Here is a 12,402-nt window from a genome sequence, read left to right as displayed (position 1 = left end):
TATTTTTTCAAGACAATCTGCAAAAGGAAAGAAGAATGGACTTAAAGGATTGAAAACCACAAGGCCAGAAAAATAGCTGCAATTTTTTTCTTATGTTTTTTTAAGTCAGGTGTGTACAATATTTAACAATTCATGTCTTCTTTCATGCACTTTTTAATTTAAATTAATTTCTTTGAAATCGTGAAGGAATAAAAGCTCTGCAAGTCCGGGGACAAGGATTATTTAGAAAGTTTCTATTTTCTTTTCCATAGCATTTGTGGAATACCTGAGAGCAGAAGATGCAGTAGCTTTTATCTCTGTTTCTACTGTGGATTTAAATCCTCTTAAGAGCTTCCAAAACAAAATATGTTCTCAAAGTGTGGTTGTAAAATAATGTGACAGCCAAAGTAGAGATGTTGACAGAAGAAGGGAAGACCTTTGTCAGTGTCATTAAAAAATAAATGTTTATATTAATTGTTTATATACATAGAAGTAATTTCATTTCATTAATGCTTGAGAGATATTTTTTCCAGAAAAATGTGTACATTCTGAAAATATACCTATATTAGTCCTTTCAAGGAGACATGCTTATACATATATATAAACTAGTAAAGTTATTTTTCTATAAATATTTTAAATGTGTTGTTTTCAAGAGAATTTATTTGTTTACTTGAATTTTGAAGCTTGATGGGTTACATAGATACCTAACTGGATTTTTTTTTTTTTTTTTTTGGCCTATACTATGAAAGGAGAAAGGTCTTTCAAGTTTTTTTTTTTAGGTTTTTCCTGTTTAATAACTCTGATAAATAGAAGCACATTTAGAATCTCAGAGGAAGAAAGAGCTTGTAGAATTTTTCCAGAAATTAAGAAATAGTGAAGTAAGGTGACAGGTTTATCAATTCAGTTTTACATTCCTCCTTAATTAGCTTTTATTTCTCCTCCCTTTATCATTGGAATTGTGCTACAGCCCAAACAGTTGTAGTTGCATTGACTACATTTACCAAAAGAACACTTTTTTCCATCATCTTTGCGTAAGTAATACTGGATTTGATTTGAGTCAGTTTAGGTTTTTTTTTTCCTCTAATGCGTGTATTAGATTAGTGCTGTGTTGAGATCTCTGAAGAAGAAAGTGAAGGCAAGGTGCTTATTTACTTAGTCAAACAATTTTTACAGAACTGATTTAGATGTGAAATTATTTGAGGTATGCCTCTTGCTGGGATCAACCTGCCTGCCCGTACCTCTGTGGTAGGTAAGGGTATAAGTTATGGGATCCCAATTTCTTTGCACCTGTATCGAGTCCTCATTGTAAATTATTATTTTTGGAAGGGAGAAAAAGGACCCAAATAAACCAGAATTTTAAACTAGAAAAAGCATAGAAAAAAGACATTTGATTTCACTCTGCTCATTCCCACTGTGTTTCCTTGTTGAGTTATACTGTAGACATTTCCATGTTCAGTTATATTCTTCATGGTTAATTTATTGCAAGGAAAACTTCTAAATTGCCACTGTTAAAATTGGCATGCAACTAGAAATATAATGCATTTTTATTTTCATTTTTTAAGACACTATGTTGTGAATAGACATTACAGTTATCCCCTTTCAACAGTGGCATATGCACTACCCTTGCATGACTAACACATTTGATCATGGTCTCTGGCACTCTGAAGCCTTGGTTTGTTCTCCTTTACCTCCTCTTTCTCTTCTGTAACCCCTTCTTTTTTTCCTCTAGCACTCATGAATAGTGCACATCCAAAATGCCCTGTCGAAGAGGTATGTCTGACACAACACTCTGCAACTCTTCAATCAAGTATGCTTTGCTGATTTTGGCTAACGATGCTGTGATGTTGCACAATAAGATGCTACCATTTCCTTAAATTGCACTTGCTATGCAAAAAGTTTTTCACTTGGATAATTTGCTTTTCTCTCTAAAGAAATCCAAATGAAAATGCAATGTGGCCATTGAGAAAAATTATTTGAATGTAAATATGGCAAAACCAGAAAAACTAAGATTTGCTTATTTTAAGTAACTTAAGACACATGGTTAGAAAATAAAAATGTTTCTGGCTCTTAATCCACAAATGATTGAAACTTCAACAAGCATCTAACTGGGAACATTTAGTTGTTTTTTTTTTTTACATGAAGGATGGTGAAATATCTTTTTAGGTTCTGTGCCTTAGTACCTTTCCCTTCTATAAAACAAGCAGAGACATTAAATAATATTAAAGAACACATCTCAGAAATTATCCGTCAGAAGGAAAAGCTGATATGTTTAACACTTCTTTTTCTTTAATTCATGTATCATTTTAAAGAAAGGAAAAGAAGCTTCAACTCTAGGGTCCCCACAATGCAGAATATAGGAAGGTGTGGGAATGAAGAAGACAGGACAGGATCATCTCTCTTGGTGGTAACTTGGACATAGAGAGACTTAAAATGATTGTGAAATTCCACTCTGAATATTTTAAAAAACTTCTCATACTTAACACAAATAGTGTTATTTTAAACTTGGCTCATCTTAAAATCTGGGATTTAGGATGAAAGGCTCTATTTTCTGCATTTCATTGATAGTGGATTGGTAAGGGCTATTATTCTCACATTGTTGAGACAGTATTTTTTAACCTCTTGAAAACTTTTGTTTCTTTATGTAGCTTCTCGGACCTCTAGCCATAGTGATCAACAGAGGGATAGAAGGTATGATGCTGTTATTTATATTGCACTTAGGTGTTACTGTAAAACTTGATAGATTGTGTCCCAGTATTGCTTTTTATGCCTTTCTCCTGTAGTTTATTTTTTTCCTTCTCTCTCTCCTTAGTATGCTTAGAGTAGACTTGGAAAAAAATAGAAATGCTTTGATTTTTTAAGCACGATAGGTTGAGAGTTTGAGGAATTCTCTAATTAATTTCTGTATGTGCCCTCAAAAAGGGAATGCAACTAACCATTCAAACCTCTGCAGAACTGTTTTATTTTGCTAACATGTATATGCAGGATCACTTCACAATGAAAATAAGGACACTTTCAAGCCCTTCTTTCAGTTTCTCAAAGGGTATTGAAAAAGGAGGTCACCAACCTGGATGGCTGGTGAACTGAGTCTGCCAGTATTATAGATGTGAAGGAACTGTACCCTTCTTTTTATAAACTGTTTTTTAAATGGTTTTAGAATTTATCCTTCTGGAGCTTTTTTTCTGTCAGCAGACAGAAGCTTCTGTAGCAAATGCTTTATCTATTCACAGAAGTCCCTTTTCAAAATGAAAGTTTAGTGAGATTTTGGGTGGATCAGTGATGCTGCAGGGACCATGGCCTGGGAGCATGGGCCACCCCTACAGCTGACGCTCTGAAAGAGCTGGTACAGTGATAAACCAGGGGTGCTACCTGTGGGTCCTTTACTCTCACAGAAGTCTCTATAGTCCTGAGTGATGGAAGCAAATAGCCTGTGTCCCAGAGGCCTTGTGAGGCTTGCTCTGCCCCACTTTAGCACCCTGGAAGGTTTCCCTTGGGGTCTGAAGATACACAAGTTTTTAGGTATCTAGCCAAGAAGCAGTTTTAACTACCCTACTGTTTTCAGATTGTAGCTGGCTAAGGGCAAGCACATGGTTAGTTCTCATTATCCCATGAAGACTAAGACTTCTGCCATCTAATTACACTTATGTTTAAGTTAATGTTATGTTTATGTTAACTTTTAGCATTTAAATTACTTCACTGAAGCAAATAAACCTACTTTTTGGCTAAGAGATTTAATTAGGAGCTTTGAATGGAAGCCTAAGTTTGTTAGAAAGGTCAGGTAAGTTGCTTTGAAATCATGGAAAGACACCTTTAGTTAAATCAAGAAAACCCTGAGCTACTTTTATTTCCTGTTCTGAGAAAACCTTGGTCTGCTATACTTAAAAGAACTATTTGTAAATGTTTTAGGTAATTATTCCCCTTTGCCTCCATTTCCAGGCGTCCTGAAATTACAATAGTTGCTGCTGAACCCCTCCGACCATCCTCCTGGTTTCCAGGTGCAAGTCCTGTCACTCCTCAAGGATTAGGATTCCCTTCTGCTTCATCTCATGCTCAGTGGAGGAGAAATGAGCATCTTCCAGCTGAGGTGAGTGTGAATTTACATGAGGCATTGTTTGATGAACAAACGTAAAAAGCTCATTAGTTTAGAGAGGAACAGTTTTTGCTTGTTCAGACTATCATCATGTTGAGTAGAAGATTACGACAGTGTTCTTTTCCTCTGTATAGGTTAATTTAGCATTTTTTAATTAATATGCCAATTTTTTTAATCATCATAGCTGGATGTACCTTAATATTTATCTCTCTGTTTTGTAGCTTCCTCCATCGTACGAGCAGGTGATAAAAGAAATCAATCAAGTGCAAGTCAATACAACAAATAACAATAATGCTGCTGCTTCTAGACAAACCACTACTTCTGCAACACAAACTGACTTTCCTGAGGAGCTAATCAGCCATTTGCCAGGAAGTAATGTAAAAACTAGTGTGTCTACACACTGGGAATCAGGCTGTCAAGGTGAGGCTGGTTTGGATTTCTCTGTGATGAAAACTTTACTCTGTCTCCTAAAGATGCACTTTATTGTTGGCCTGTGCAGGATTTAATATGAATAACAGTTAAATTTCTGTGAATTATTGCTACTGTAAATTTCTGTAAAAATCCTTTCTTCTGAAAAGCTACTATTGCATTCAGAGTATCATTAAAACAGCAGCACTTCATACATTCAGACTGAAAAGCATGCAAACCAAGCTGGGGAAGCTACTGTACTCTTCTTTGGTCTGGATTTTGTTTGCATGCCCTCAATAGGGCAATTTATCAGGAGGTTTTGAACTCAACTTATAGATACCATGTGTTTCAGCAATCTTCAGCTTTTTCCTAAAGTTTGTATATTTTTCCATTAATCTTTTTAGGAACAGAACTGTATTTTTACAAGCACCAGTAGATTTCTCAATGAAAGCCATAATTTTTGTCATCCTGATGTCTGTCAAAAAATAACACAAATTAAATATTCTGGAATAGATAAGTAAAATCTTTTATTTTCTGTTAGCAGAACAGAGTCCTCGTAAACCTCCTAGGCCTCCTGCATCTCTTCTGGGTAACTCTCCAGCCGAATATGAGAATCCTTTAATGGTCTTTGAAAATCATGAAAGTCAGAGGTGCCAAGTAAATCCCAATGCTGTGATATGTCCTGTGCCAAAGCCAAGATCAAGAAGCAATCTCAGACCTGTGGTCAAAAGTACTGAAAGTAAGACAGAGAGTGGAGAAGAAGTGAACCAGTGTACTGCAAAACAGCAGCAACTTCCAATTCAGCAGTCACCTCTTCTAGATGAAGACAGCTTACTAGACAATCACTTGGTGATAGACAGCATGAGTACAGAAAGGAGCCAAAATAGTATTGTTTCAAGGATCAAAGTTTTTGAATCCCAAGGCATTAATGATACCTCAGGATCATCCAAAAAGCCAGAAATTGCCCCTCGTTCATTTGTCCCAAGATCTGTTACTACAAGGAAGCCAGTGATTGCTCCAAAGCCAGGGGTAGGCAGAATTTCAGAAGAGTGGGATGCATGGACTGAAAGTAGATCACTATCTTCCAAAGAATTGCAGCCTCAGCCTGAAATAGTTGGGAGCAGTGTTATAACCAAACCTGAACTGCTGAAGAAACCAAAACCCAGCCTTGTCAAAAGTAGCAATAGTGATTTTCTTGATGCAAGGAGTGGATCAGTTGCAGAAAACAGCAATGGACAGAAGAGATTTCCTGTTCCTGCTCCAAGGCCTCTTGTTCCTAAAAAGTCATGTTACTCAGAAGATCTTGCCCTTTCTTTGGCCTCCCTAAAACCAGTTGCTGCTCCTCCACGGCCTTCTCTATCTGCCCAAGAAAAAGTTTTAACATCTCTGGGGGAATTGTCCCCTGCAGACAACTCCTCAGCACCTGCTCTGCAAAATAAACTAGATATGGAAGGAGATCTGATCAGTTTTGATGATGATGTTTTGCCGCTAAGTCCAGTTTCTGTAGTTAAAGATGGCATCAGTTCTGAAGCTACAGCAGGTAAAAGAAAAAAATTTTAAATTGTCACTATGGTTATTCTTTGCAGGTGTATCCTGTGTGAATTACATCTACTTGTCTTGTTGGGGTTTGTATTGTGTAAGGAGCTTTCGGTTTTCTATTGTGTCAAGATCACTATGAAATTACATGGATTTTGAGACTCAGGAGGTTTCAAGACTAGATAAATCTCAGAACTTGTTTGCTGGATATATTACATGATTACTAAAATAATGATAAAAGACTTGATGTTATATGCTAGGTGTCACCTCCAGAATGTGTCACAGTTCTCTTTGGGAACTTCGGACAACTTATCTCTCACTATCTAATGTGACTAATTTATTTGCATGCCTTAAGTTCTGTAGTGGAAACCTAGTCATCTGAAGAAGGATTTTTTCTGAAGAAGCAGTGTTTGTGGCATATAGGAGCACTCATGATCCAACATACTGGGGTGGTCTGTCCATCTCACCAATGCCTACTTATTTTCTCTCTCCTGTCTGTCTTGTCATGTGACTGCATTCTGGTAACACAACTACAGCTTCAGGGGTTTCTTAATGTGGACAGATCAATTACTAGAACTACATTCGTTTCATAAGCCTTGTTTGATACTATTAGACAATTTTTTTTTAGTCCTGTTTCAGGTAGTTTAAGACATAGGTGGGTGTTGGGCTGTGATTACATTTTATAGCATAGGTTTTGCCCTCTTAATATTCAGTATGTCTGGTTTAGTTCACCAGCCCCACTACAATCCAGGGATAATTCTGTTTTAAAGCAGAGGGTGTGACACACAAAATGCTTATTTAAGGAACTAGGTGTGATTTTAATTTTTTTTTTCAAACCTCATCTGTTCGGTTTGTGTGGCCAGGTTTTAGTATTGGGAAGTCTACTGTTGGGAAGGGATGGCTTTTTTGAGAAGCTGCCAGAACCTTCCCCCATGTCTGACAGAGTAGGAGGGATCTCATGTTGAAATAGGGTAACAGCATGGGAAGTTGTCCTGTGATGAGGAGGGAGCAGCAGAGACAATGTGTAATAAACTGACCACAGCCCCTGTTTTCATCCGCCTGTGCTGCTTCAGGCAGGAGGTTATGGCCACTGCGGGTAGGGGCCAGACAGGGAGTCTGTTGCAGAATAAATAAAGAGGTGGGAACAATGGAGTTGCCAAAGCCAAAAAACTTCTAATGTAAAAATTACAAACTTAGAAACCGCATGGTATAAAGGCAACTTCCAAATACCTCGAAACTTGGAAAGCACGGAGATATATAGATGGGTTGGAGGGTACTGGATCTAATCGATAATGAAGATAAGGAACAGAACCAGTAGCTGGCAGCCAGTCAACCATATACCAAAACCAAGAGCAACAGCTTATTTGTAATAAACTGGTTAACAGTTCCCATGAGGCAGCTCTTCTCAGTTCTCTTGCCACAACATAAAAGGATGTCCTTCCTCTTAGCTTGGTGTCTCCCAGGGTTTGAAGCTGAAGCTCTCTGCATCTGCAGGTGAAGCCACCTCCCTGTCCACCTCAGTTTCCACAGGAGGTGAGAAAATTGCAAGTGAAGTTGAGACTGGAAAGAGGGAAGAGGTGAGAGTAGGTGTTTTTAAAATTTGGTTGTATTTCTCATTATCTTTCTCTGATTTGATTGCTAATAAAGTCAAGTGATGTTTCTCCAAGTTAAGTCTGTTTGGCCATGATGGTAGCTGGTGAATGGTCTCTCCCTGCTCTTATCTATACCCAAGAGAATTTTGTTACATTTTCTCTCCCTGTTCTTTGGAGTGGAGTGATAGAATAGCTTTGGGGGGCACATGACATCCAGCAGGGATTGACCCACCACACATCATTTATCACCTTAACTTTCACAAAAGAGAAGTGTAGATGCTGTATAGTTGTCACAGTAAATTAATATTAATGATGGTTAACAAATGAAATTTCCTCACAGTTCGTGAATTATACTGTCAGATGAAGTTCCAATTTGTTATCTCATCTGTATTGTCATAAAAGTTCCAAGGCAGATGTAGAAAGTTCCCTTAAAGTTTTAAACTGCTAAGATTAGTACATACAGTTCTCAGGGGAGCTTATAAAAGTAGTGAAAATAAGACCATTAAAGATCCTGCAGGAGAAGTGATTATTTCAACATGGATACAAGCCTATTTTTTCTTGGGCTGACAGATTCCAGGAACACTGCAAAAATGTCACTAAAATTGAAAGGAAGTAGGAGTACATGGTGACTGGAGAGGTGTTTTGTATTTACGTCAAGGAAATGTATGGCTGATGGTGTCTAGATGGGAACAGAGGCATGATCATTGTGTCTGGAGACTGGGGTCATGGAATAGGTACTATATATGTGGATGGTTTTAGAAGAAAAGCTGTTTAGGGTAAAACTTTTGTCATTTCAGTAATTTTATTTTGATTAATAAATGTAACAAATAGAAGGAAAATGTACCTGTTCTAAGTACTAGGCAAGAAAAGAGAATATTTACATTTTGAAAAAAGTAATGTTTTAGCTATGTACACTATAAGACAGACTTGCCTCCAACCTTGAAAAATTCTATAATATTAATTCCTCCATTAAATCAGAGGTCAAGTGATCACAAATGAAAATCACCTGAGAAAAACAGCTTTCATGATGAAGTGATAAGATTCTTACTCTTTCTGGTTGGTGCCCCAGGTGTCATTCTACATTTAATTAAAAAGAAAATGCTTTCCATCCTCATGGTTAAAGAGGAATTATTCATATAATAGTTTCCTGAGTTCTTAAGTCATCTGCCTGTGATTTTCTTCATTCAATAAAATGTCATCTGCACTGCAATCACTTCTTGCCTACTAAAGAGAAAAAGGTATGGCAGTATTACGATTTTATTACACTGTAAAATTAGGACTAATTCCAGATTTTTGCTGACATTTTTGAGCTCAAGATCATATCCTGTACCCTGGATAACTAATACTGTGCAATGTCTTGACAGAGTGTCTGCAGGAACAATACTGGCTCTCTGAAAATGAGGCAACACAGAGCACTGACACTAGCTATTTCTCACATTCCCATAGGAACAGCTTAGGATTTGCAAGATGAACCCATGGTAAAATGTTTCGCAAAGGCAGGAAGAGAATCTCTAATCTTGTTCTCAGTTCCCCAGACCTTTGCATTTCTAACATATTTGCCACTGTCATTACTTTGCAAAATGACAGTGATTTGCTTGTTGTTGTGACAACCCTAGGAAGGGAAGAAGGCTTTTATGCAGTGGCATTGGAAACCAAGCACCAACATCGTTTGTCAAAGAGCAATGTTACATCACATATTGCAGTGTTACCAGAGCTTCATTTTGTCTGGTACACCACAGGTGCGTTAGGCCAATGTAAACAGAGATGGAGGGATCAATCCCTACTGCTGATGACTCTTACTGTGAACGGGGGAGGGGGAAGTATTCAGTGGATAATGAGGAGGGTGCAGAAGGCAGAAGTTGAAGTGAGCATATGAATGAAAAGATGAAACAGGCAAAACAAAGTTCAGAGTCTCTAGAGTAATTTAATTGGTTGATGTAAGACATCAGCTTCCTCTAGCAGAAGGCTACCATCTCCACAGTAAGTGAAAGATATTTGAATACTGTGTATGTGCTAATATCAAAGTGTTGGCAACAAACCAGTTTAGTTTCACCAGTCTAAATGTCAGTGTTTAACTGGTAGTTCAACTACAAAAACTAGCTGAATGGTTCAAGTTTATCTCAATCCCTTGAGTTTTGTCAGTGTTTGACAGCATCTCCGGCAACACAGCTGTTAGTTGAGTAAATTTACCCTTATCCGAACATCAATAATTTTATTATTGTCCAGCCTATATGGAGGGGAATCAAATAGAGACTTTGGATACTGAGATTTCTTTTTAAGTTTTCAACATCCACTCAGAGAGTTGAAGTCTAAAGGAGCTTTGGAAGCTGCAAAATTCAGAGGTGAATTGTGACAGTATCTTGCATCCAACTCATGATGCTGGCCAAGGGAAGTGCCAGGAAGGAGAAGTCAGGAATGACAAATCTGTAGAACTGCTTTGTCATCAGCCAAAACAGTTTTAAGTGCCATAATTTTTGACTCAAAGGCTAATGTTCAAAGCCATTTGTATCCTAATGAAATTACTTCTATTTAAGTCAGTCATTTAAATGTGGAGGCTTCTGCTTGGGACTCTGCACCTGTCAGGGGTGAGGGTGGTCTCCAGCAATACTTTTTAGGGTTCCTCTGATATTAGGGCTATTGTTGCAAAATAAAAGAAGAGCGATATGATGACCACGACTTGCAACATAAAATACTTTAATAATAGTGAAATCAAATGTGGGACGAGGCCCAAAAACTGAACACTAACCGGAGTAGGAGTCAGTGGTCAAAGACAAAGATGGAGGGAGGTCCAGGGTATAAATGTGGGGCAGGAAAGGAGGTGGAGTCAAGGTTAGGATCCAATGGGTGTAGGGGAAAGTGGTGCAGAGGTGGAGTAAGGGAAGGTAAGGTCTAGTGGGGTAGGCTGGGTGGGACACTGCATCAAACGAGGGCCAGTGGGGATACAAAGAAGGAAGAAAACTCTAGGGGCTGGGAGCGGCGATGATGACTGGAAAATGAGGGTCGGGAATATTTATGAGGCATTAACATGGGCAATCCCATAACTCCTTGGTACAACTTCTGGGACTGCCACAACTCAACAGATGCCTGCCAAGGCCTAGGGTTGGGGTACAGATCTTCTTCGGTAATGGTTGCCTGACCTGGAACACAGGCCAGGCTGACTCCTACATACATCTTTTGCTTCTAATGCTTTTGATGATAGTTGTGATATTTTGGATCATCTGGGTTACTTTTGCATTTCTTTTATGGTTGATAACACAGACTTGTGCAGTTCCTTGGTGCACGTGGTTAAAAGTTTTGGGAATCTATCAGTGGGTTCAATTCTCACTTACCCATTTTTACAAAGGCTTGGAAATTAAATCCTAGTGCAAGTTTAACTGTGTAAATTTCACAGCTTCAGAAGATCCATGATTTTACCTGTAGCTTGTATTAGTTGTTATGTCAAACCATGTAGTATTCCTGCTTGCTAAACATTATGAGAATATGTTTTGGACAAAGAAGATAAGGTAATGGTGCATTTATAGCACATATTTAAATTAAAACTTGGATGTTTGCAATGCATTTGCAATGATTGCTGCAATGTTTTTATTCCTTTTCCCATATGGGGTGGTCTTCTTCTCTCGTTTTCCTTCTCTCTGAAACAGCATGTAATTCACTGATTGCTCTGTGCCTGACGTAGCAGAATTCAATTTAAACCAGATGCTTTGAAAAGTAGTTCAGAGAGTGCCTTACCTTACCAGCAGGAGACAGCTCACATTTTGATATATTCATGACATTCAGGTTGAACAGGCCAGGCCAGCTACTGCATTTCTCAATTGTCTTATCTGTCTGTCTGTTTAACTACTTTATCATAGTATAAAGGTTCATTTCTGTCTCTGCTGAGAAAAAAATCCAATCAAAACAATGCTGCTACTCATTTATATTTATTGTTGCTTCTTGTGGCATGAATAGTGGCATTTATAGTGTGACATAATAGACAATTCAGAAAAGCTGCTGTTTGAGTAACTCTAGATTTGTCTGCTGTGGGGATATTGCCCAGCTGCTTGATTTTAATTGCTTCCTCAGGACTGAAAAGAAGAAGGAAAAAAAATGGAAGTACCTTCTGACTGGTAGATTAGTGCAGACATATAATAATCCTGTAGCTTTTCTTAAGGTTCAGCTGTGTTTTAAATTATTCTTAATGTGGTTATTTTCAAGATACCTGTCTCCTTATTTACTTACTGACAAAGTATCACCCCAGAAAATAATGAGATGTCTCATTCATTTTAATCTGCTCTTTGGCATAAAACCCTGTTTTACATGAGTACATACTGCTGTTGGAGACTGGGGACAGTGCTATGTCCTGTTGGTTCTGCTGCAAGGTTTTCAGTCTCCAGTGACAACAAGCATCCATTAGCTCTTCAGTCAGTACAGATGCTTGCTTAGTGGATATAAATTGGAGCCTTCAAGGACCTTGAAAGTTGACGCAGGAAAGGGTCTTATATCCAGGCTCAGGAAACAAGTAAGGTTTTTAAATCATAGCTACGTAATGGATGAGTAGCCCTCTAGGTTGTCAAATGCAAATTAATTTGGTTTGAGTTCCAGGTCTATAGATGTGAAGTAACATACAAGTAATAATAATGTTCTTAATAAGATCTATCTTCTCTGATAATTAAATTTTTATTTTGCAATATTTAAAATAGAAATATCCTTTGTTTGTCAAGGAACAACAAAATGCTTATTTTCAAGAAAATATTTATAAATGCACCCCTTTTTTTTGCTGAAAGCATATGATTCTTGCAAGAGAGTTGATAGGTATTTTAA

The 12,402-nt window shown here is 37.8% G+C and overlaps 1 protein-coding gene across 15 annotated transcripts in view; it reads left to right on the top strand.

Annotated features, from left to right (window-relative positions):
• SH3D19 (SH3 domain containing 19) overlaps nt 1-12,402 on the top strand; it is an 81,960-nt gene that overhangs the window by 44,277 nt on the left and 25,281 nt on the right. For 7 of the 15 annotated variants that reach the window (XM_056490675.1, XM_056490672.1, XM_056490677.1 and 4 more), the window contains 4 exons: nt 2,625-2,667; nt 3,913-4,060; nt 4,288-4,486; nt 5,016-6,014. In XM_056490675.1, coding sequence (XP_056346650.1) covers nt 2,625-2,667; nt 3,913-4,060; nt 4,288-4,486; nt 5,016-6,014 — 1,389 coding nt within the window. Of the gene's footprint in view, nt 1-1,708; nt 1,750-2,624; nt 2,668-3,912; nt 4,061-4,287; nt 4,487-5,015; nt 6,015-12,402 lie in introns of all 15 variants that reach the window. The other 8 variants (XM_056490683.1, XM_056490682.1, XM_056490681.1 and 5 more) reach the window with 3 other exon arrangements.

The sequence above is a fragment of the Oenanthe melanoleuca genome, chromosome 4, assembly GCF_029582105.1.
Source record: "Oenanthe melanoleuca isolate GR-GAL-2019-014 chromosome 4, OMel1.0, whole genome shotgun sequence".
Taxonomy (NCBI): Eukaryota; Metazoa; Chordata; class Aves; order Passeriformes; family Muscicapidae; genus Oenanthe; species Oenanthe melanoleuca.
The sequence above is the reverse complement of the archived record's forward strand: the minus strand, read 5'-3'. Positions and strand labels throughout refer to the sequence as shown.